Source organism: Megalobrama amblycephala, linkage group LG17, assembly GCF_018812025.1.
Source record: "Megalobrama amblycephala isolate DHTTF-2021 linkage group LG17, ASM1881202v1, whole genome shotgun sequence".
In the NCBI taxonomy this organism is placed as follows: domain Eukaryota; kingdom Metazoa; phylum Chordata; class Actinopteri; order Cypriniformes; family Xenocyprididae; genus Megalobrama; species Megalobrama amblycephala.
Genome location: NC_063060.1, coordinates 31,968,899 through 31,993,503, shown reverse-complemented (window position 1 = coordinate 31,993,503; position 24,605 = coordinate 31,968,899). Strand labels below are relative to the sequence as shown.

General features: G+C 37.4%; 1 protein-coding gene across 7 annotated transcripts in view; it reads right to left on the bottom strand.

Moving 5' to 3' along the window:
- The window catches only part of tnika (TRAF2 and NCK interacting kinase a), a 100,826-nt gene that overhangs the window by 50,074 nt on the left and 26,147 nt on the right, over positions 1–24,605 (bottom strand). For all 7 annotated transcript variants that reach the window (XM_048162750.1, XM_048162751.1, XM_048162753.1 and 4 more), the window contains exon 3: positions 2,535–2,591. In XM_048162750.1, coding sequence (XP_048018707.1) covers positions 2,535–2,591 — 57 coding nt within the window. The remainder of the gene's footprint in view (positions 1–2,534; positions 2,592–24,605) is intronic.

The following is a 24,605-nucleotide window of genomic DNA, read 5'->3' as shown; positions in this document are numbered from 1 at the left end:
TAAAGCTCAAGGCCTGAGGGACCCACTCTAGTGACCTATAATAAGGTCTGGTGGCCCACTTACAGATGCAGGTGCTTTTACATGAAGTGGAAGGCGGGGAGGGGGGCAGAGAGCACAGGATTAGCTCTTGGCCCCAAGAATTACATCTTGACTGGAGTGTCCCTCTGGGAGCCCCTCGGGACCCCCAACTCAATGATCTCTTCTCAAGAACATGCTGGATGCTGCTGATGAACAGCAATTTGAGCTAATGACAACTCTCTTCATCTGCTCTCTCATTCACTACAGGTCAAACAGTAATTTCCAGGAACAACCCAGCCTGATGATGACTGGGTTCCCACTCGACCAATGAATTTCCATGACTTATCTAGGCATGTGTGTTTACTGGATGAGGATTTTAAAAATAATTTTATAGGAGATTGCGCAACAAAAAGTGATTTCAAACCAGTTAACTATTAGGGATGCATGATATCTGTAGCATATGTATTGGAGATTTAATTTATTGTCATTGTCAATATTAAAGGGATAGTTCACCCAAAAATGAAAATATTTAATGTTTATCTGCTTACCCCCAGGGCATTCAAGATGTAGGTGACTTTGTTTCTTCAGTAGAACACAAATGATGATTTTTAACTCCAACCTTTGCTGTTTGTTAGTCGTATAATGCATGGCAATGGCATCTATAAGAGTCAAAAAAACATGCACAGACAAATCCAAATTAAACCCTGCGGCTCGTGACGACACATTGATGTCCTAAGACACAAAACGATCGGTTTGTGCTAGAAACCGAACAGTATTTATAATTTTTTTTACCTCTAAAACACCACTATGTCCAACTGCGTTGAGTATCCGGTTAGTCAGGTCTGAACGCGCTCTGACAATGGAAGTGATGTCTGGCACTCATTGAAGTATATGCGCGAGAGATCACTTCCGTCATCAGAACGCGTTCAGACCTCACTAACCAGATGCTCAATGCAGTTGGACATAGTAGTGTTTTAGAGGTAAAAAATGATATAAATACTGTTCGGTCTCTCGCACAAACCGATCGTTTCGTGTCTTAGGACATCAATGTGTCGTCACGAGCTGCAGGGTTTAACTTGGATTTGTCTGTGCATGTTTTTTTTTTTACTCTTATAGATTGTGTTGCCATTGACATGCATTATACGACTGATAGACCGCAACGGTTGGAGTTAAAAATCATCATTTGTGTTCTACTGAAGAAACAAAGTCACCTACATCTTGGATGCCCTGGGGGTAAGCAGATAAACATCAAATATTCATTTTTTGGTGAACTATCCCTTTAAATATTTAATTGTTAATGCTTATTTCCTCTATTTTTGCATTTAATTTACCTTTACCGTCATGTAATTAGTGTTGTCAAAAGTACCAAAAAAAGGTGACAATGCCACAATTTCCCCCTAGCATTTTGAGCGCTGTAAAGCAGATTCTTAAACACCTCTGAGTAGTCATTGTGTTCATGTGCTCATCAGATATGTCTGTGATTGGCTACAATGATCAACACTTCAAATACATGTTGTAAACGGACATCTTTGACGCTCTTCACAGAGCGCTTTCAAACGCTCCCACTTTCAAACACTTCTGTGTGCTTTCAAATGCTCCCGTGCATTGATCATTGTAGCCAATCACAGACATATCTGTTGAGAGTGTGAACACAATGGCTAATCAGAGGTGTTTACGAATCCGTTCAACAGCCCCCACTTTTACGTGGGGTCCATGCAATAAGAACCACCTACTGTATTGCCAACCCAGACAGCGTTTTGGAGCATCACAGGCCTTTTACAAACACTCATATGATGCCCAAAATGATGTCTAGGAAGGCAGCCAAATAGGTTTTATTACAACCACCACAGTGCATCTTACATAGTAAAAGGGAAGACAGTTCGTCCTACAAAACAAGGATCCTTGTAACCTGCTAATCAAGTGTTATTCACCCTGAAATAATAGGGGGCAGCCACAGCCCATACAGTAAATACAACCAACGATGGCCAGCGAAATCATAACAGCTTGTGAATTGAATTCGCTATGGCATTTTAAATTCTATAACTGCTTATTAAATGCTAAATTGACTTTAGATTAAAAATAAAAAGAGATTGGAAAAATCTGCCGTTAAAAAGAGCAGACGTGACTGAAATACTGCAAGTGATTAAAAACATTATTCCCAATTCATAAGCCATCAGTTCAGCCCAATAACTGCCATTTCAAGAAACTCTACTGTAAAAACAGAGCAGAAAAGATCAGGCTATGATGCCCTTCTATTATAAAAAGGGATGCTAAAAGGTTCTTAGGAAGACATCTACTTCATCATCCAAAGAACTAATGAGGGGAAAAACTAAGCCTAGAGGATATATGGATATAATAAAACGTCAAAAATAAGACCAACTGAGCCTAAAATAAACCTGCAGATCTGAGCCGAGAACTCTTCAAGAGGTTTTGACATCTTGTCAGTGAAAGACCTCAACATCTTCAGAGTATAATAAAAGAGGTCAAGACGGAAAGTACAATGAAAATAAACTCACCCCTGTGACATCCATGCACTTGATAGCAGCCAGTTGACCTGTTTTGACATGTCGGCCCTGAAGAGAAACAAACACAAGGTTGCGCTTAGGAAAAGATTCAGAACTTGGCATATTATTGTACCTTCATCATGCCTGTGAAACTAAACAAACCACCCATAGATATTTACATTAATATATTTATTATTATCACATTCAAACTTTGGACATAAAAGAAAAAAGCAAGCAATCATTTCAACCCAAGATCAAATTATGTCCTTAGAGAAGAGTGTTTTCCTGGAATACAGACAAGTTATGAAATACTAAAAATTTTTTTTTTTTTTTTTTTTTTCTAGGAAAACTGACCTCAATTCCAGCATTTTTGTGTTTATATAAACAAATACACCCTGAGAAAATGCTTGACAAATAAACTATTGTTCTATAATTGGCACATACTGTAAAAGAGAGGCTTTGTTGACATTAATAGTGTTACACCTAAACCTAATTTGAGTACTCCTGTCAAAGTAATAAAACTCAATGAGCATGTTTGTTTTGTTAGAAATCTTTTATTATCTCCTAAGCACATTTTTTTAATCACCTGATAGCTGGACTGTCATGCACTCCTCATTCCATCACTATGTGATTTCTGTCTATTTAAAGGCACTGATAAATACTTCTGTTTAAAAGGTAAGGTCTTTAAGACATGTTAAGTCTGTAAGAATGAAAGCACTGACTTGATATCTATGCCATTCTTAAATATTTTTTTAAATTAGTCTCAAAAGGCTGCATTTATTTGATCAAAAATACAGTAAAAATAGTTATATTATGAAATACTATTACAATTCAGAAGAACCGTTTTCTGAATTTTAATATATTTTAAAGTAAGAAGTAAAAAATAAATTTAAGTAAGACATATTCCTCTGATGGCAAAGCTGAATTTTCAGCATCATTACTCAAGTCTTCAGTGTCACATGATCCTTCAGAATTCATTCTACATGCCGATTTGGTACAAGAAAAATTTCGTATTATTTGAAAGGGTGAATTCCAATGGAAATTGTGTCATCATTTACTCATATGTCACCCTCATGTTTTTCCAAACCTGTATGAGTTTTGACATGCACAGTATTTTTTCCCCCCTATGGAAGTCAAAGGCTACCGTTAACTGTTAGTTTACCAACATTCTTCATAATATCTTATTTTTATGTTCAACAGAAGAAAGAAACTCCTACAGGTTTGGAACAAGTGATTAATGATGCCAAAGCTTTCATTTTTGGGTGAACTATCCCTTTAAAGATTATTAACATCATTAGTTTAATTGTTCAAAACCTATTTTAATTTTTTTGTAAGCTAATTTTAAAATTAACTTTAAATATATAAATCTTTAAAAAAAAACTGTTCTTCACTCTGAATTTCTATCATAAACACAGAGACAATGGTAGCTATTAAAGTGAGCAATATGACCATAATAAAGTAACTGACTAACAATAATACCATATTAAAGAATCAGTAGAGTCAGCTACCAAAGCAACTCATTGGCTCTGTATCATTAAACCACTCATAGAACCTTATTAGTCTAAGAACAGGTCAACAGTGAAATATGCACACGCAATTCCAAAATCACAATCACATGGAGGTTTACAGTCGAGGTGGTCTGTCCCCATTCCTGAGACACAAGGAGGTTTTGTTCATAATTAAAATAAATGGAGTTCAAGTTGTGTCAGAACAGTTAAATCCAGAAAAAGCAAGCACTGATTTCCCTAATACGGGAATATGTGGTATGTCACGTTCCCATCCCCACTTTGCTCATTAACATCAGACCCTCTTACAAGTCAGCATTCACAACTAACATCACATCACTGGGAGTTTAGGTACAAACTAAAATGAATCACAAAATAATAATTCAAAATGGTGAAAATTGACCAAAAAAAACTCATTCACTCATTCACAATTAAACACTGAAGAACCACACTGGTATTTTTGAGAACAGCAAAGCCTGCCTTCTTTGGTATGATTGGCCATCTCAATCATTTTTTTGTCAAATATGATCAAAGACCAATTTGGAGCAGACGTCACAATTACATCAGTCGCAGCTGCGCACACATAGTGGTGGCAGAAAAATAGCAGTAACAAGTAGAGGAAAATGAGCAAAATCCACAGAATAAGAGAAAAATGTTTTGTTTTGCCTTTGGATGCAAAAAATATATTTAATAATAATATTTAAACCTATAACATTTTACATGGATAACTTTTAAACGTGTAACATTTTTATCTCACAATTCTTACTTTTTCTTGCGTGTGTGTTTATATCTCCCAGTTCGGACTTCATAACTCACAATTATGAGTTTATATCACAATTCGGAGAGAAAAAAAAAAGGCAGAATTGCGGGACATAAACTTGCAATTCTATGGAAAAAAAAAAAAAACATAACGAGAATCACACAATTCTGTTTTTCCTTTTAAGAATTGTGAGATATAAACTCGAAATCAATTTTTTTTATTCTTTTATTCCATGGCTTCCATTGACTGCTACTGCAGAACTGTCATTTTCTGCCACCAGTTAGGCTCCACCCTAAAAAAAAAAAAAAACAATCTTTGTTTGCAAACACAAAATAGGTCTATTGTGGGAGGGAATAATTTGTCCTCCTCAAATGTCTACGGTAAGTATGGGCTTTCTTCCTGCTAAAACAAAGTGTCTGGCCTCAACTGTCGTCCTCCTCCTGATGTAGGTCACCAGAATTGTGACATTCTTCTCCACCACGGCATCAGCCAATCGACAGGCAGCACTCATATTAATTAAATCTCAACAGCTCTCACCTCAACACTTAGCAACACCCCCCCCACTTTCCTTCAGACACCAGACAAACAGATAGAAGGATAGACACAGCAAAGCACTATAGGGGAAGTAAACAGAGGTACCAAAGATGAAGATATCTTGACAGTTAAATGTCAGGAGGAAAGGAAATCAGAATAGCCTCTGTAGAAACGCTTAGCCTGAGATGCAGGATTCAACGTAAGAAGATGAATGTCCTTGACTATTTGTTGTAAGTCCAAAAGAGAGATTGTCAGGCAAATTACAAGACCACCTTAGAGGCCCCATTAAAGGCCAGAAATTCAACTCATGCATAGTCCCTTACCATAGGCATAATAACTGTAGCTTCACACACACACACACACAGAGAGAGAGAGAGAGAGAGAGTGAAAGTGAGAGAGCAGATGGGCCAGACAGTGCTGCTTTTAAAAGGCCTCAGTGAATAGATTCGGCTGTCATTCAAAAGAAAAATCCAATCCTCTTTTCTTCCAAATTGAACATGGAGAGTTATTTTTCCATCAGCAGGTGTTCAGACATTGATTTCAATCCTGAACCTCAAGAACACACAGTCTACAACTAAACAAAGATACTACAAACTCTTGAACTTGACAGAACTGGTTTCATCCCACTAATACATTATATTCTCACCTCATAGAGACTGTATTGCTCTGCATTGCATTATATGTGAGCCCCATGAAGCCAGCACAGAGACTGTGCTTTCATAATCGCAATTCCATTCAGCCATTGGTCTTTGTGACCTAGATCTGCAGTAACAGCCCGCATGAATGAGGATTATTGGATTTAAAAACATATCTTATGAATGCTGTATACTTGAGTATATTCCTAGCGCTCTGACTCCTAATGGCATCGCTCAACACTAGGTTACGAAGAGGAATAATAATAGAATCGCTCGCTCTCTGCCAGAGTAAACAGAGCAGGAATGAAAGAGGGTGATGAAGATGAATAGCACTCATTCCGTGATGCTCCGTAACACATGGGTCTGCTTCCTCCGATCCTACTCATGAAAATACCACAAACTTCAAAAGCTAATAGAAATAACACAGACTATGATATGAACGTGATAATTATTCAGATCCCTGAAACATGGTATCAATGTAGCATGGCAATACCATCACTGAATCATCGTACCAACACGGTAATGATGGCATTCCTGACATCAGCACAAAAATAAAAATATGTTGTTACATCAATTGCATCAGTGGGAATGTTACCGGACGAAGCCAGAGCTATAGCATTACCTTCATACACTTACCGAGTACATGAATGGCTCCCATAACAACCATGTAAGTGGGTGTTTACAGGCTCTGCTTGATGCGTGACTTACATTTTTCTCCTTTTTCATCCTGTACTTAGTTTGAATTCTCCTTGTCAGTTAGGTAAAATTATTGGCATAAATGAGGTTGTGTCGAAATCGCAAGAACGACTGTGATAGTCTTGGCAAACATTTTCAAACATGTTTGAAAATTACTGCAAATTTCATGTTTTGACTTATTTGCCATGATTTTTCAGCAAAAACATTTATGAATTTATGACTGTCCTGTACAATTATAATATCTGTATAGTAGTTTCCAGCTATTTTTTGCAAATATTCTTGTAACGATATATTTAAAATATTGGTAGCACTTTATTTTACAGTCGTGCATGTACATATTAAAGCAGTTACAATAACTGGGTTATAACTAGGTACTAAACCTAAACCAACCCCTAAACCTAACCTCAACCCATGTAGTTACCTTATATTACCAGTACTTTAAGTATTTTTTTTTTTACAGTATGTCTACTTAGTGTAAAGTGTAACCAAAATATTTATAGTAAAAAACTAAAAATGATTAAGATTATAAAATAAACATTTATTTTTATATAAATATATAAACTATATAAATATAATTAGTACATTTAAAAGACATACAATACAAAAGTGGTAAAATAAAATGTAAAAATTTCTTTAATTCAACAAAAAAAGCATTGGGCTACTAAAATGCATTGGCAGGGTAAGTAAAAAGCTACTTGAAATTTAAGATATTAAATTAATATATATTATCTACATTTAAAAATATATGAATATACAGTAATTATCACACTTAAAATTATTCATAAAAAAATAAAATGTAAAACTGTGAAAATGTAAATAAAAAATAATAACAGCTAAAGCACAATTAGCACAAATACATAAATAGAGATAATATAAAGTCACTAATTAAACATTCAGTTTCCTAGTATACCCTAATTAGCAACAGAGACCCGATATTGAATATGTCATTATGAGGCTGCCATAACATAACATGTCAGATTTCCAGTTCGCTTTTGCAGTTTCAGTGACAGCCAATTGCAATTTGCCTACAGCGCAAGCGAAGGAATCTGCAGATGAATGCTGCAGTTCGACAGAGTCTCACAGCCTTATTCTGCAGCATTACATGTTTGAGTTAGCAAGAGGACTACAGACAAAGGGCTCCAGAGGTGAGATGACAGGGATCGCCCGCAGTGTCAGGGAAACAACTGGGTTTAATGAGATAGCCCAACTGTTTGAGATGCAGGAGAGAAGCGTGCATCTCTCCTCACTCCTTTCCTACTGAAACCAATTCGCTAGTGGCTTCTCCGCATGGCTGCAGAGACGCAGTGCAAGGTGAGCGTTCCTGATAAGACTAAATTGACTCTTTGAGCGCTTTTTCAACTGGCCCCTGAATTCCCACCACCACCAAATCGCACCAGTGCAAACTTCTGACCTCTCAGGCAAGCAGACTAAAAAACATTTTATAGATACTATGAACAGATCCACTATTGGAAAATAAAGCTGCATGCCTATATTTTGCTAATATTGAGCATTTAAACACTGCCAAACTTATTCAGTGTTTGCAGCAGTGCTGAGCGGGGGAAAAGTGTGCACACCAGCCAGCTCAAATCTGTCATTTCACAGCAGCTGATCAGCAAAACACTCCACAAGGTACTAAAGTGCCACATAAGGGCTGCAGAAAGCCAGCCAAAACATTCTAAGCTACACACCGATGAGAGGAAAGTTACACCCCATCCAAAGACTTTTGGTTTGCCATACACTGTGAGGAGTGGGATATTCGAATTTATTCTCTATAAGAGTTGAGTGGCAAGAGATTTGTGGGATCGATGGAGGAGCAGAGCAAGTAGTAAGAGCATCAAAAAGTTGAGAAGTGATCAATATCATGCAAATGAGTTTCAGTGCAGTGTCACATATTACTAGATTTAAATTCAGATTTCAAAAATCCAGTATGGATGTTTCAAATGTGGCTAGACTATGGCTGGATAAACAAAAATGTATTAAACTGACATTGTAAAAAAAAAAAAAAAAGACGTGTTTTAACTCACACCCAAATAAAAATTTGCCGTTATTTGGGTGTGAGTTAAAACACGTCATTTTTGTGTGTTCCTTTAACCCTTAAATGCATTCCTCGGGTCTTTAATGACCCGGGACGTCATTCACTACCCTCCTCCTCGTTCATTTTTTAAAGATAGACATCAACCTTCTTGGTATTCCTCAATCAATTCATTATAAAGAATATAACAAGAAAAAAATCATAAAATTATAAAAGAATGCCTATTTTTGTATTCATTTTTTGTAAAAATTGTATAGGGTCGCCAACGACCCGAGGTGTGTATGAGTGTACGTATATTTTTTCTTCACAACAATAATTGAATCTTAGATGACGGAATAAGTGCAATTCACCTTTATTCCACAAGGTGGCAATGTCTGATACACAATGATGAAGTGACGATTCATTCAGACAGAAAACGAAATAAGAAAAACATGAAATGGCTCAGCGATTTACTGCAGAGCAAGTATGAACGCAATCAAATATGACTAACTGTCATTGGATGGATCTGGTGAAGCTGTTAGCGATCGAAATATTGATTTTGAAGATGTTGAAAATTATACAGTTTTGAGAATACGTTTGAGATCGCGAATGGGCTCATGTTCGTGAGCTCAAACATAAAACTAGCCCATTATTTGCTGAATTTACTGGGAAATGAGCTCTGACGAGGACAGTTGTGATGACATAAAACATCTGCTCAAACTGAGCCCTTTCAAGCTCCAAAAGGTAACAAAATATGCTCCATTTTATTCTTCTGTAATGGTTACTCTAATATCAGAGGAGTTTTATATTATCGTGACAGGTAGCGATCCATCAGTCTTAGATATAGATCCGGGTCGATAAAGACCCGAATATGTAAGAATGATTGGTGAAACAGTCATGCATTTAAGGGTTAAATGCAAATGAGCTGCTGCTCCCGGCTGCTTTATGGCCAAGTCATTTCAAAGTGCCACACTTCCTGCTGCCAACAGGTGGTGCTTTGACTGTAACTGAATATTGCCACGTAGATGTCTTCAGGCCAGGACTATTATCAAACGCGAAATTTGGAGCAGATTGGACATTGTATACCCGAGTTACAACAACTTCCCGTTTTATGCCGAAACATCAAAATTTGTCGGGCCGCCACAGACGCCCTTCAGTGAAAACTCTAGATCTTCACTATGTAACGTCGCAAGGCCTTTAGATTAGACTGACCAAATATGATGTTGATCTGATTAAAGCTCTAGGAGGAGTTCGTTCAAGTACAATGTCTGGAAATGGCAAAATAATATAAAAATAATTAAAAATATCTGACTTCCTGTTGGTTTTCAGATTTTGCTCCGAGAGACTTTTTTGTAGGTATTGGGCTGTTAGATGTGTCTAACGAATTTCATACTTGTACGTGAAACGTAGCGCGAGGAGCACATCGTTTAAATATTGCAGGTGGCTCAATAGAGCCATTTTGCAACGCCTAATTCTAGAACCCATATCACATGTAAATTTTCAACACTTCTGATGTGTGTGCCAAGTTTCATGAGTTTCATGAGCAAGTCTCCAGGAGTCAGAGGCAAAAACACTGATTAGAATGACACAGAAAAACTAAACAATCAACACTTCAATAAACACAAAAGCAGTAAACACTTCAGCAGCAGCTGTTGATTATAATTTAATATAATGTCAGCATTTAAAAAAAAAAGATACTTTAGCATAAATAAAAACCAAGTCTCCAAGTATTGCTCTAGAATCAATAAAGCTAAACAAGCTGAAAATTCCATTGACGTTCACTGGACAAGTTTTAATGAACGCTGGGAATGCAATCACTCTTTTCCGTCACCCTCAAACAACCCCTCATGGGATTCGAGCATCATCCAAGAGTGTCAAGAAATAAAGCCATGGCAAATAATTGAACACTTTTTTTTTTCTCCTAGCTTGCAATCAGCCTATAATCAGTGGGTCTGTCTCTCTTCTGCATACCAATTCAATTACAAAGCCCATTGAGGGCCATTAAAATGCAAGCGGCTCCCCATACAGTAGCCTAGCAACAATTACAGTAAGCAGTGCAGTTCACCGGAGGATAAGAACTGCTGATTGCTCCTCTTTTGCTCATCTAGGCTGATAAACAGAGCTCATTGAACGCTGCCCTGCTGGCTAGTTGGCACAGTTTGCTCTGAGCTAAATTAAGTTCAGACAGTTTGTAGACACTTTGATAGTTTAAATGTTGTCATCTAAGTCAGTGCTGAAGAAAACTGACAAGAGCAATAATGTTTTGTTTATCATGAGGCAAACGGTTACTTTTCAAGCTTTTTCTATGTAAGATTAAAGGGTTAGTTCACCCAAAAATTAAAATTCTGTCATTAATTACTCACCCTCATGTCGCTCCAAACCCGTAAGACCTTCGTTCATCTTTTGAACACAAATTAAGATATTTTTGATGAAATCTGTGAGCTATCTGGCCTCTGATAGACTGCAAACATAAGGACCAATTTCAAGGCCCAGAAAGGTAGTAAAGACATAGTCCATGTGACTACAGTGGTTCAACCTTAGTGTTAAGCAGCAACGAAAAGACATTTTGTGCACAAAAACAAACAAACAAACAAACAAACAAACAAACAAAAGTAACGACTTTATTCAACAACTTCTCTTCCATGTCAGTCTCTTACGCAGTTGACAAAGTAAACAGTGCAGCACTTTCATATTCTATGTCAGAACGCTGACTCATTATTGGCCGGCTCCTGCAACACACGCATGCGTCGTGCTGCTCATGTGAACAGTGTCAACCAATACCGAGCCGGCGTTCAGACGTAGAACACGGAAGCACTGCACTGTGTTTACTACGCCAACTGCATAGACTGACATGGAAATTGTTGAATAAAGCAGTTATTTATTTTATTTTTTTGCGCACAAAAAGTATTTTCGTTGCTTCATAACATTAAAGGGTTACTTCACCCAAAAATGAAAATTCTGTCATTAATTACTCACCCTCGTGCCGTTTTACACCCGTAAGACCTTCGTTGATCTTCGGAATGCAAATTAAGATATTTTTGTTGAAATCCGATGACTCAGTGAGGCCTCCATAGCCAGCAATGACATTTCCTCTCTCAAGATCCATTAATGTACTAAAAACATATTTAAATCGGTTCATGTGAGTACAGTGGTTCAGTATTAATATTATAAAGCGACGAGAATATTTTTGGTGCGCCAAATAAAACAAAATAACGACTTATTTAGTGATGGCTGATTTCAAAACACTGCATCAAGAAGATGCAGAGCATTATGAATCAGCGTATCGAATCATGATTCGGATCGCATGTCAAACCGCCAAACTGCTGAAATCACGTGACACTCCGAACTGCGGATTCAACACACTGATTCGTTATGCTCCAAAGCTTCCTGAAACAGTGTTCTGAAATCGGCCATCACTATATAAGTCATTATTTTGTTTTTTTTGGTGCACCAAAAATATTCTCATCTCTTTATAATATTAATATTGAACCACTGTACTCACATGAACTGATTTAAATATGTTTTTAGTACATTAATGGATCTTGAGAGAGGAAATATCATTGCTCCCTATGCAAGCCTCACGGAGCCATCGGATTTCAACAAAAATATCTCAATTTGCGTTCTGAAGATTAACGAAGGTCTTACGGGTCTGGAACGGCATGAGGGTGAGTAATAAATGACAGAATTTTCATTTTTGGGTGAACTAACCCTTTAAGGTTGAACCACTGTAGTCACATGGTCTATTTTAACAATGTCTTTACTACCGTTCTGGGCCTTGAACAGAATTTTCATTTTTGGGTGAACTAACCCTTTAAATAATTTCTCAGCACATCTCCACTTGAGAATGTGTTCATTTTGCAGTACCAGATTTCTATTAAATCTATTGGGCAATTCAAGGGAGTGTGTTTGAGCTGCTGTGTTCAAATCCATATCTCTCCGCTTAGATCGGAGTAGAACAAATTTATGTTTTATCAAATTAAATTCTGTGCAGCTCCAACCGCTGTTTGACTCCTGAGCTGCAAACACTCAAAAGAGAAAGACAAAGAGGACAGCAAATCAAATTTTCTTTCCCTTCAAAGCACATCTTAAAGTTTCTATGAAAAAGCTCATACTGGACAGCTTATTAATCCCCTTCAACTCCCAAATGAAAAAATGTTTTTGAAATTTTAAAGGCAGCCTTGAAAATTCATTCAAAGCTCAAATCCATGTCTTGTGGGAATATTATATCAGGCAAGCAATGACAAGAGGGAAATTTTGCAAGGACAATGAAGTGAAAAACAAAACGGTCAGAATTCCCAAACACACTGAATAACGAAGTGGGGTAATATACAATTAATAATACACAATACTCAGAGGCTCAGAAACACTTCCTCATATTGTGAGCTTCATTCCAGCACAATATCCATTCCCATGACCTACATGGAGCAGAAATGTGGGTAATGTGCGTCTCTGCATGCCATGTATGTGTGTGTGAATACACTATTGGCTGCTAATATGGGCTACTTCGTTTCCCAGGAGAGAGTGCAAAAAGCAGAGCCACAGCGAGTAAGCAATGGAGAGATGGTGAAATGAAACAAAACGCCAGAGAAAAGAGCAGCAGGGTAGATGGAAATTATTGGCCTGCAGGCCACACTACCATCTCGGTGAGGAGTGACAGTGTTACAAGGTCACAATCCGTCTCTACACATCTCGGAACACAAATCAGTACAGCAAACAGCAATGCAGCTAGACCCTGTTCTGCCACCGCACATCAGCGCAGCGCATGGACAAATGAAGCTCAGGGACGTGATTGGCCAGGACAATATGCAGGATTACAAGACATGGTTTAGTGGCTGTGTCCGAATTCCCGTATTTCGTAGTCTCCAATCAACTGAGAACGCCGGGAGCGAGTGTGGAGACGATGACACGGGAGGAGTCATGAAATGATGCGTATAGGTCATTACATCCCCACCCCTGCTATTACGTTCTAAGAAATGCAAAGTGTTTCTATAGCGAGAGCTGGTCAGTGGGCTGATGTAATAATGGGGGCTCTAAACCGATGAACTTAGGTAGGATGCAACTTACACTATTTACTTGCACTACATTTTAGGGCTGCACAATTATTAATCGCGATTAATCGTGTACGAAATAAAAGTCTGTGTTTACTTAATATATGTGTGCGTTATGTGCATAATATATATATATATATATATATATATATATATATATATATATATATATATATATATATATATATATATATATATATATATATATATATATATATATATATATATATATATATATATATATATATATATATATATATATTAAAGAAAGATGTTATATTTATATATAAAATAATTTATATAAAATAGAAATTGTATATAAATATATATATTTATTTATACATGCTTCTTAAAGATATACATGTGTGTGTATTTATATATACATAATTATTATACACAACACACACATATACTATGTAAACACTTATTTTGCACACGATTAATAATTGTGCAGCTCTACTACATTTACTTATTTATTTATACTACTCGCGCATTAATTACCTTCAATTTAATGATGATGAAATGAAGGAAAAAACAAAAAATGTAAAAATTAAAAGGGTAAATTGGGCAAGAGAGATTGAAACGCATATTCACAACACGCTGAGTCTTACATGTTTGGGGTGGTTTCATTTGGATGTAATTATGATATCATGATATCATCATCACAGTGCATAGAATAGGCCTATAATATGATACATATACCGCAGTCGTGAGGTTGTTGACAATACAGTACTGACTTCATAGTACTAAAAAACAAAAACGGCATAAATCTTTGATAAATAACCATCGTGTTTGCCTCAAAGGAAGGTCAAACAAAGATGTAAACACTGTTACCATGAAAATTATTCCATCACACCCTGTAAATAACGGGTTTGCAAATAATCCCATTTAAAATAATGGCTTTATTCTGCTTTGATTCTGACAGTTTGGCTTGAAAAAGAAGGGAAAAAAAAAAAAAAAAAAAAAAAAAAAAACAGAAGTCCAAAACAAAAAAAGGATCGATGGAATAATTCAGTGGGCGCTGAGAGTGTTCTGGCGTTAATGGAGAGAGTCAGTCAAGCATGCAAAGTAATTACAGTGAGGCCGGCAGAGCAGGAGCATCCGCCTGGTGACACTGCACATTAGAGCTGCCGCACAGGAAGCCACTGACAAACAGCCTGTCAGTCAGGAACAGCCAATCAGATCACACTGAGGAAATAGTGATGGCATTTGGCATCAAAGGCCAGTCCTTGACACACATAAACTCTTCGAGGTTTAAGGACTGCACTTCCTGAGGACACACATAGCAATTTATTCACATATTCATATTTACAAATTATTTGCAAAGATTAAAACTGGTTCATAACTGAATGAAGCAAATAGGCAACAAGCAGACCTTATTATAAATAAATATAAATTTTATCATTAAAATAATAAAATAAAAATACAAGTTAAAAAAATATACACTAATGTTAAAAAATGTGGGGTCTGTACATTTTATTTTAGTGTTTTTGAAAGAAGTCTCTTAAGTTCACCAAGGCTGCATTTATTTGATCACAAATACAGTAAAACAGAAATATTGTGAAATATTACTACAATTTAAAATAACTTTTCAACTTGAATATATTTTTAATTGTAATTTATTCTTGTGATGGCAAAGCTGAATGTTCACAATATATATAATTAATATTCTTGTGGAAACTGACCAAAGGAAATTCATCTAAAGGGCTTAAAAACTGCCCTGAGGCCAGACTGCAGTGCCGAATGCTTGGTCGTACCAGCTCAGGTGACGGCAGGTATTTTTGTGGATTGTTTCCATACCAACACACAGCCGGCCAAAGCTGGGCTCTGCATTGTGCTGCCAAAAGATACAAAACATGCAAGCTGTTTTTCTCTGGCCACAATTGAGAATAACTAAGAAAGAAAGAAAAAAAAGAAACCAAACCAAATGACAATAACCAAACCAAACGAGAGACAACGCTGTGGATAAACAAATCAATTATGTAAAACTGCTGGACACAAATGAAATATAAATCACTTTTCCCAAGCTCTGCTTTCTCTGCAGAGCAGCTTTAATTAAAAAGAGAAAAGGCAATTAAAACTGCAGCGCAAACAGCTTATGGCTGCTCACTGGGGTCACTGTCTGTCCCCTTTTCTCTCTGTGTTGACTCATCATTGGTTTGGATCTTCTCCTCTGCTGTCAGTCAGCTAGGCTTTCCATTCTCCACACCTTTCTCCCTCCCTCTCCCCGGAGACCGGATCAATAGAAATGGGATTTATACATCATGCCTATGTGATGGATGCCTCAGCGTTAAGAGGATGGCCACATCACCCACACACCTCTCTGCCCTTCGCTCCACACAACAGAGAAGGTTCTCAACAATACCTTTGTCAGAGTAGAAGCAATATATAATTTGACGTGTAAAAAAACCCAATACATCCTAGTGCTCATATGCGCTAATATAGTGCATATACGTGTTGAAATACTCCCCTCTAGAGTTAATTTCTCTAGTGAACATGCTGTGAACACTAAATGACTTGCCTGAGGTAAATGTAATGCTATGTGAGATACTATTCTCAAGCTGTTTTATTGATGTCTTTCCACATTTGAAAAACTGGTTGATAGAATACACAAACGTATCTATACATAGATCGTCTGTTGTTCTTCTGTGCTTTTTTCTGTTGTGGCGGTTAGCAAACAGCATTGCATTACCGCATGCACCCTGTTCTGCCTCTGCTGCCTCTGTTAGAGGCTGTGTATAATTTGTGATGGACATTTACATGTATAAACATTATATTTTCATGATTGTTTAACATTCTTTATAAGTTTTGTTTTATCTGCCGCTATTATGCAAGTTCCTATGTGAGGACTTTTATTTTGACGTGTTTCCATGAGCACCGCACATTGGGTAACAGGAAATAGCGAGCTTATGGCGCAGCAAACACTTAAAGGTGCCGTAGAACTTTTTTTTAAAAGATGTAATATAAGTCTAAGGTGTCCCCTGAATGTGTCTGTGAAGTTTCAGCTCAAAATACCCCATAGATTTTTTATTTTATTTATTTTTTAACTGCCTATTTTGGGGCATAATTAGAAATGAGCCGATTCAGGGTGTGTGGCCCTTTAATTCTCGTGCTCCACGCCCCAAAAGCTCGCGCTTGCCATAAACAACATAAAAAAAGTTCAAACAGCTAATATAACCCTCAAAATGGATCTTTACAAAGTGTTTTCTTCATGCAGCATGTCTAATCGCGTAAGTACAGTGTTTATTTTGATGTTTACATTGATTCTGAATGAGTTTGAGGCTATGCTCCGTGGCTAATGGCTACACTGTTGGAGAGATTTATAAAGAATGAAGTTGTGTTTATGAATTATACAGACTGCAAGTGTTTAAAAATGAAAATAGCGACGGCTCTTGTCTCCGTGAATACAGTAAGAAACAACGGTAACTTTAACCACATTTAACAGTACATTAGCAACATGCTAACAAAAAATTTAGAAAGACAATTTACAAATATCACTAAATATATCATGTTATCATGAATCATGTCAGTTATTATTGCTCCATCTGCCATTTTTCGCTATTGTCCTTGCTTGCTTACCTAGTCTGATGATTCAGCTGTGCACAGATCCAGACGTTAATACTGCCTGCCCTTGTGTAATGCCTCGATCATGGGCTGGCATATGCAAATATTGGGGGCGTACATAATGATCCCGACTGTTACGTAACAGTCGGTGTTATGTTGAGATTCGCCTGTTCTTCGGAGGTCTTTTAAACAAATGAGATTTATATAAGGAGGAGGAAACAATGGAGTTTGAGACTCACTGTATGTCTTTTCCATGTACTGAACTCTTGTTATTTAACTATGCCGAGGTAAATTCAATTTTTGAATCTAGGGCACCTTTAACATATGTTTTTTGTTGCATCTGATTTGATCATCCTTCTAAACCCTGTCAAAAGCGATGGCTGTAAGTTTATTTGAATCATCCATCTGTTTAATATATGTTGCAAGAGTTTAACGTGATATAATCAAAGATGTTTATGTTTTTGGCGATCGGTGCTAACGTGTTGTATTGATAATGCTTCTAACCCGAGTTAGCGATGTATCTATATACATTTCACTCATTGCACTGTTAATAAGCATAATTTCATTTTGATTGTAATAATTTTTCCTTATTTCTTTTATTTAATTTACAGTTTTACTCGGTTCAATGGCCGTTGAGTTTGCCTGTGTAAACCACAAATTGGAATATTAAAGGAGCAAGGCGCTCATATCCTGGCTCTTGAACAGAGTTTGGCTTGCTGTTTATTTATATTTCACGCTTGGAAAGCAAAACATATGAAGAGAACAGTACACACCCCCTTCTGGATTGGAGCGTGTATAGCTTGTGACTGACTGTATTCGTCGTCTGACTTTCTCCAACCCGTGACGGTTTGGGAGGAATACATGTACCAATACACCCCTATTATATACACATACACACAATTTCATACAAATAAATTAAACAAACAAAAAAAACATTAACAATAATTCCTTCCCTGCAGCAATTTGTCACTCATATTAGATCACAAACAACAATGATCAGTTCCTGATGGTCAAAATCCAAACGGACAAAGTCCTGCTCTACATCTTTTCTTTGTTCGAGAAGCTGTTTCACTCGGATATACATCACAAGGGAAGAAAAGACAATTGCAACTTCTGTTGCATGCAGACTTTAATTAAGCAGGAATACTGTAATTGTGAACAACTGTAAACATGGTCTTCCAATTCCTTCCCTACAAAATTCTCTTACTGAGCTTGACTGGATAGTTTCACTGGATATATACCACCTCAAATTTGCCTCAAAATTAGTCTTTTCATGTGATTTTCCAGACCTGTTGCATTGTGCTATGCTGCACGTCACTAAACAAAAAGATCAGACAATGAGTTGCTCACGCAAGCGGGTATCAATTGGTTCTCGGCAGGAATAAACAAGCCAAATGCCAGCTGCTTGTTGGAGCCGGTTGCCACGGCAATAGTCATGTTTGTATTGATTTATTGCTCTCTGCTCTTTTTGCTGCCCATTGTCTGCCAAAGTTCTACAAAGGACTGGCCAGCTGTGAGGGTATGAAACATTATTCATATGACTTAAGGATTTGTGAAACTCGTGGTCAAATCCTTATGAAAGCCATTTTGAAGGCGGAAGTGTTAAACGTGTTTTGCATGCGCTATTTGTCAACTTATGTACTCGCCGACTTCTCTTGACATTTACAATAGGATCAGCTTCTTGGGGGACATTAGACGCTCCATTTTTCATCCACCGCAGCAGGAAAATGAACGCTGAGCAAGGAGCATTTTTCACTTAGCATGCTGCTGGACATCCATGGGGACAGACGTGCACTTGACAGCATTTACAGCAACTGGATCTGACCTGGAACAACTACTAGGACAAATAACCAAACCCACTTTTTATTTAAGAGACCCACAGGACCTTGAAATGGTAGATAGTGGGAAGGAGATGTCATCCTATAAGCATTCCCAGAAATGCCTCTCTTCTTAAGCAGAGTTGGAGGTTATATCAATTAATGTAATCATGCTTCACCCCTCAGTTGTCATCTGGAGGCCTCTAAGTGGCTGTTGAAGGCTCATTCGCACCAATCCAGTGACATATTTATACATTTATGCTAAGCAAACCCACACTTTAGATGGAGGGAACAAATGATGTTAGTAAATTTTACTTTTGCAAAATAAGCTCTTGTATTTAGTGAATACAGACATGGCTAAAGGGTGAATGCCTGTAATCTCATCAGCCATGACCTCATTCACAATACAGTTTTTGTAAAATGAGTACTACAACATAATAAAAGACCAAATATTTTAATTTCAGGGACGCACCAATATTACAATTATGTCAGATATAAACCATAATTATTTTTATGTTATAGTCGAAAACTAAATGAACAATTTTAAAATTATATATTATTTTCTCTGAATATAAATATAACATTTATAATTTAAATATAGACAACACTACTCATTTTGAGATTTGCTCAAATTTACATTTAACAGTGTTTTCGAGTGTTCGATACAGCAAATGTAGTCTAAATATAAAAATTAAATATGCAATATAGACTAATGTGTGCAATATCAACTGATACTAACTAGTTAAAATAAATAAATAAAAATCAAATAGTCTGATAACTGGTGACATGATACCAATATTAAATTAAATTTTATTGTATTGAACTATTTATTCTATAATTTCTCTTAATTTACGCCTCCTACATTAAACATCTTTGAGGATAATGGCTTTTTTTGACGATAAACAGTTTTTCTATGGCACAGAGCAACATTACAAACTTGAAACATACACTAACATATTGTGGCTAGCTTCTATTTACAGCATAATTCAATCCTCTTTTCTGGTCAGAGAGCAACATCGAGCCTGGCTAATCCAGGAGGAACTCAAGGTCTGCTGGAAGATGAACATCTCAATACTCTATACCAGCAGAGGGTCAGCACCAGACAACAAAATGCTGACATTACAAACATTTTCAGCACTGATGTTAGAGAAAAAAAAATAATATGTGAAATGGATTTAGATATGGTCAAATGAGTTAAATGGAACAAAGAGTACTATACATTTTTCTTTAGCTTGAACTGTATAATAAAGCTTAGAAATTCCATGGAAGTCACAGGGCCGATTCCATGTGGGTGTACACATCAACAACACTCAGCTTTAAAAACACAGGGGAAATTCCTGATGAGACAGATTTGGTGTTGTCACAGATTTTTCCATAATCCCAAACCTTACAGACACCAGACATGACCGTACTACCAAAAACGGCTCGGCAGGGAGACCCTTTCTTGGCATGTAATGAATGCCGCTTGCAGAGGGAAAGCTTTCTCTTCGTGACTGTTTAGTTATGCGCTCTTGTGTCTGGACCTCATGTCAGAAGCCTCTGAGGAAGACAGGCTGCAGCTGAGGTTCCTGTGCAATACCCTGCCAGGAGGCCTGTCAAACAACCAACATGATGTCTGCAGGTGAGAGGAGAGGGAGGTGGGGAGAGGTGGCCTGCTCGGACAGATGAGGGAGAGAGAGAGAGGCAGGCTGAGAAAAGCAATGACATGCTCCGGCAGTCCTGGGAGGTCAACGGAATGATGGAATACATTTACATAGCCGAGGCACTCTGCCCTAGGACAAGAGTGAAGGGGAGAAACGGGACGGGAGAAAAGCAGAAAAGTGGCGTTTCCTCACGTTCATCTTGTTCCAAACTGTTAAGGCTGGCCTTAACAAAAGCAGAAGCTCAACCAAACCTGCTACACATGCGAGAACAAACCTCTTCCGGAAGGGTTAGGGTTAATGAGGTTTATTCTCGTGTTACGCAGAACGTTTGAGCTTCCGGAAGAGGTTTGTTCTCAAACGTGTAGCAGGTTTTGTTGAGCTTCTACTTATGTTCGCTGATTAATGTTTACATGCGAGTTAAAGCCTAAATTAAATCTGTTCGTCATAAGCCATCGATTCTCTTCAGAAAATTTGGACTAAACCACTCGATCATATGGATTAGTTTTCCGATCTCTTAATGAAGTTTTAGAAGCGTCTAAAGCGGTTGTTGCAAAGGCAGTCAACTGAAGGAAATTTGACAGCATTCTGTCATCAAAAATGCCTTTATTTATCTTCCAAAGAAGAATGAAAGTCTTTCAGGTGTGGAACAACATGAGAGTGAGTAATTAATGACTGAATTTTCATTTTGGGGTAAACTAACCCTTTAAGGAAGTGACAATAAGCACCATGAAAATCATTCAAATGACTAGAGCACTATTTACTATATCAAGTCTGAAGCCATACTATAACTTTTGTTTGAAATGATAGGTCAAACAAAAATAAAAATTGTAGCATTCCAAACCTTTGTCCATAGAACAAAAGATCAGTGGGGTCCAGTGTTTTTTAGACCCCAGTGACTTTCATTGTCTAGAAAAAAAAAAAAAAAAAACATTTAAAATATCTTCTTTTGTTGTCTTCTCTTGTTATTCTTGTTTCACAAAAGAATACAGGTTTGGAAGGATATGAGGGTGAGTAAATGACAGCAATTTTCATTTTTGATGGAACTATCTGATAAACCTTTGCAGTGACTCAAATCAAATGCTGCCAGGAGTTATCAGTTCAAATCATTCTAGTGAAATTTTCAGGATCCACTCCCTGCAAAAAACAATTCAACTGAAAACACTGTGGAACAGATTGAGCTGTTATGATGTTAACGGCCAGACATAGATGAAGATCAACAGAGACTGAAGTAAAAGCAAAAGTAAAAGGCAAGTGTCATCAGTCGATCGGGGGTCAAATCTGCAGGCATGGTGGTTATCTGAGGGCTTGGAGGGGCCAGACCTAAATAGCTTTTTAAAGACAGTGAATATTGATGAGAAAAGATGGGAGAAGAAGAGGAAGAGGAGGAGGGGGGCATGGGGGTTATTGACATCAAGCTCTGCTAATTGAACCTTGGTTGGCAATAAGGGAGCTGGAATGGCAAGACCGTTAAAAAGGCCTCAGGGGAGGTAGGAATTAACTGGGTTAATGGGCATCGAATCTGATGTGGCCTTCAGTGCCAGGTGGGTTAGTGCACCACACCCACCTGCCATCTCCAATCATCTACACCCAACTATATTACAGGGTTCCCACAACTTTTACTTTTTTTTTTTTTTTTTTTTTTAATACACATGACTTTTCAATGACCTTTCCAGCTGCTTTTGATTTCTGGTTAAGAATTCTAAACTCCTTTTACAGAGACTGCACACACAAAACCAATTTCTATCCAGTTAAGTATTTTAGAACTAAGAATACAGATAAATAAAACGAATGAACAAACAAAAATTAATGAACAAACAAATGAATGCACAAACATATAAATGAATTAAACCAACAAATAAATAAATACACACATACAGTACATTCCCTGATATTTCCAGGTTTTCCATGACCCTGGGATTAACTAAAACAAGACAGATCCTAGTATTTCAGTACTTTCAGTTACTTTCAGTCTGAATTTGATATGAGGAAATTCAAATCTTTTTCTTTTGTTAGCCATAGTGCTCAAGCAAACAGAGCAGGTTCATATCCAGCCTGCAACATGTCCCGATACCATTCCCTTTATCTTTACCCATAGCTTCCTTTTATTCGCCGCCATCCATTACAAAAATACCATACAGCAGCTAACACACATCAAAATTCACAACACAAACCTCCCACCATTTCCACACACTCTCAGATCCTTATGCCCGGCCATGAATGCTGCAATTCAAAGGCAGTGTGAACAGAAAGCTATACACAATAGTGGCTGTCATCTCTCTCACAAGTTGTCTATTAAAAAGCTCGAATTTACTGTACATCTCAGTCATGAGATGTCATTAATCACGTTACAAAGCCCTGCATACAGCACAGAAGCCCTCCTGTGTTTAACTCATTATCCAATTCAGGCGAGCCATGACTTACAGTCACCAGCCTGACCCGACCCTGGCCGGAGAAGAAGCGCCTAGTGTCTTTCGCAGAGAACCAGGATCAGATTTGTGGTTTTTATTATGGTTGAGTGTAGAATCTAGTAAGAAAAATCTAATCTAATCAAGATCAGAACAAAACCACCCTTTAAACTCTGGCTAAGGGCATGATATTCACAACAGTAATCTGGTTCTTTGACCTACAAGGACGAAGGGCTGTTAATTTATGACCTTAATGTGTGTAATGAAGGCGAGAGTCAGTCCTAATGCATTTTTAATGTAAATCCATTTGACCTGGATTAGCGTTATGATGAAGAGTGCATGGTTCGAAGCCTAAAATAGCAATTTATTAAAACAGTCCATAGTGTCGGTGAGAGACAGTGACGCCAGGAAGTCAGAGAGAAGAAGGCTGTACCTCTGCTTTGCTATGCAAGAGAGCAGCGTGCTTCCTGCAACCCAGTATCGCACACCTCCCATCTGGCGTTGGGGGGGGGGTTTGGAAGAGAGGGAAAGTTTGCTTTGAAGTCTTGAATCCTTTCTACGCAGAACGAATACAGAAGCTCTGATGACCGATAACGTGTCATGAAGCGTTCTTCCCTGGTCACGACTCGCCTCACGTCATTATACTTAAATTGTTTTCAGTGGAACAGTACATACAAACACAAGCACTCAAACAAACGCACTTATGTGTAATGAGATTAAGCCAGGAAAGCATATCGATTGCTGCAATGACGCGTTTCCGCTACACATTTTTGTCAGGATTGTTCTTACGGTCTTAAGAGAAACATCAAAACCCTGTCTCTGAGACACAACTGCTGAGTCCAGCCACTGGAACTACATGAGAGTGGTTAGATTTTGGTTTTGTTCTTTTACGTCACAAATAACTGACTGGGGAAGTTCAAAATAACATACTATGAACACCCTACTATCACCGTTTTTTGCAGCATGTATATACTAAGTACACAAATTTTATGCATGTATGGATTAAACCAACAGTTCTCAACCCAGAGGCCAGGACCCACTAGGGAGCCTCAGCAAACTTTCAATGGGACTCAAGATGACAAAACATAGCATTAAAAGTAAGGCAACACTTTAGTTTAGGCTCTAATTCTCACTATTAACTTTATTAACTATTAACTTTGAGAAATAATTCTCATTTTAATTCACTCCCTTAACAACAATTTTTATTTTCTTTAAAAAAACAGGTACTTGAAAAACCTGGATATACAGTATGAGGTAGCCTAATTTTAAAAGTGTGATTTCTAGACCTGGAAAAAAGCTATGGGAATCTTTATAATGAATATATATTTTTCTAGTTATGCCAAGCTCTAAAATATTTTATCAGGTAGAAATTGAGTAAAATACATTTTTTAAATCCTTATCTAGTAATCACTCAACTGTTAAAATTGGCCTTAGAATATTGTTGGTGAGCATTAAAGTCAAAGAG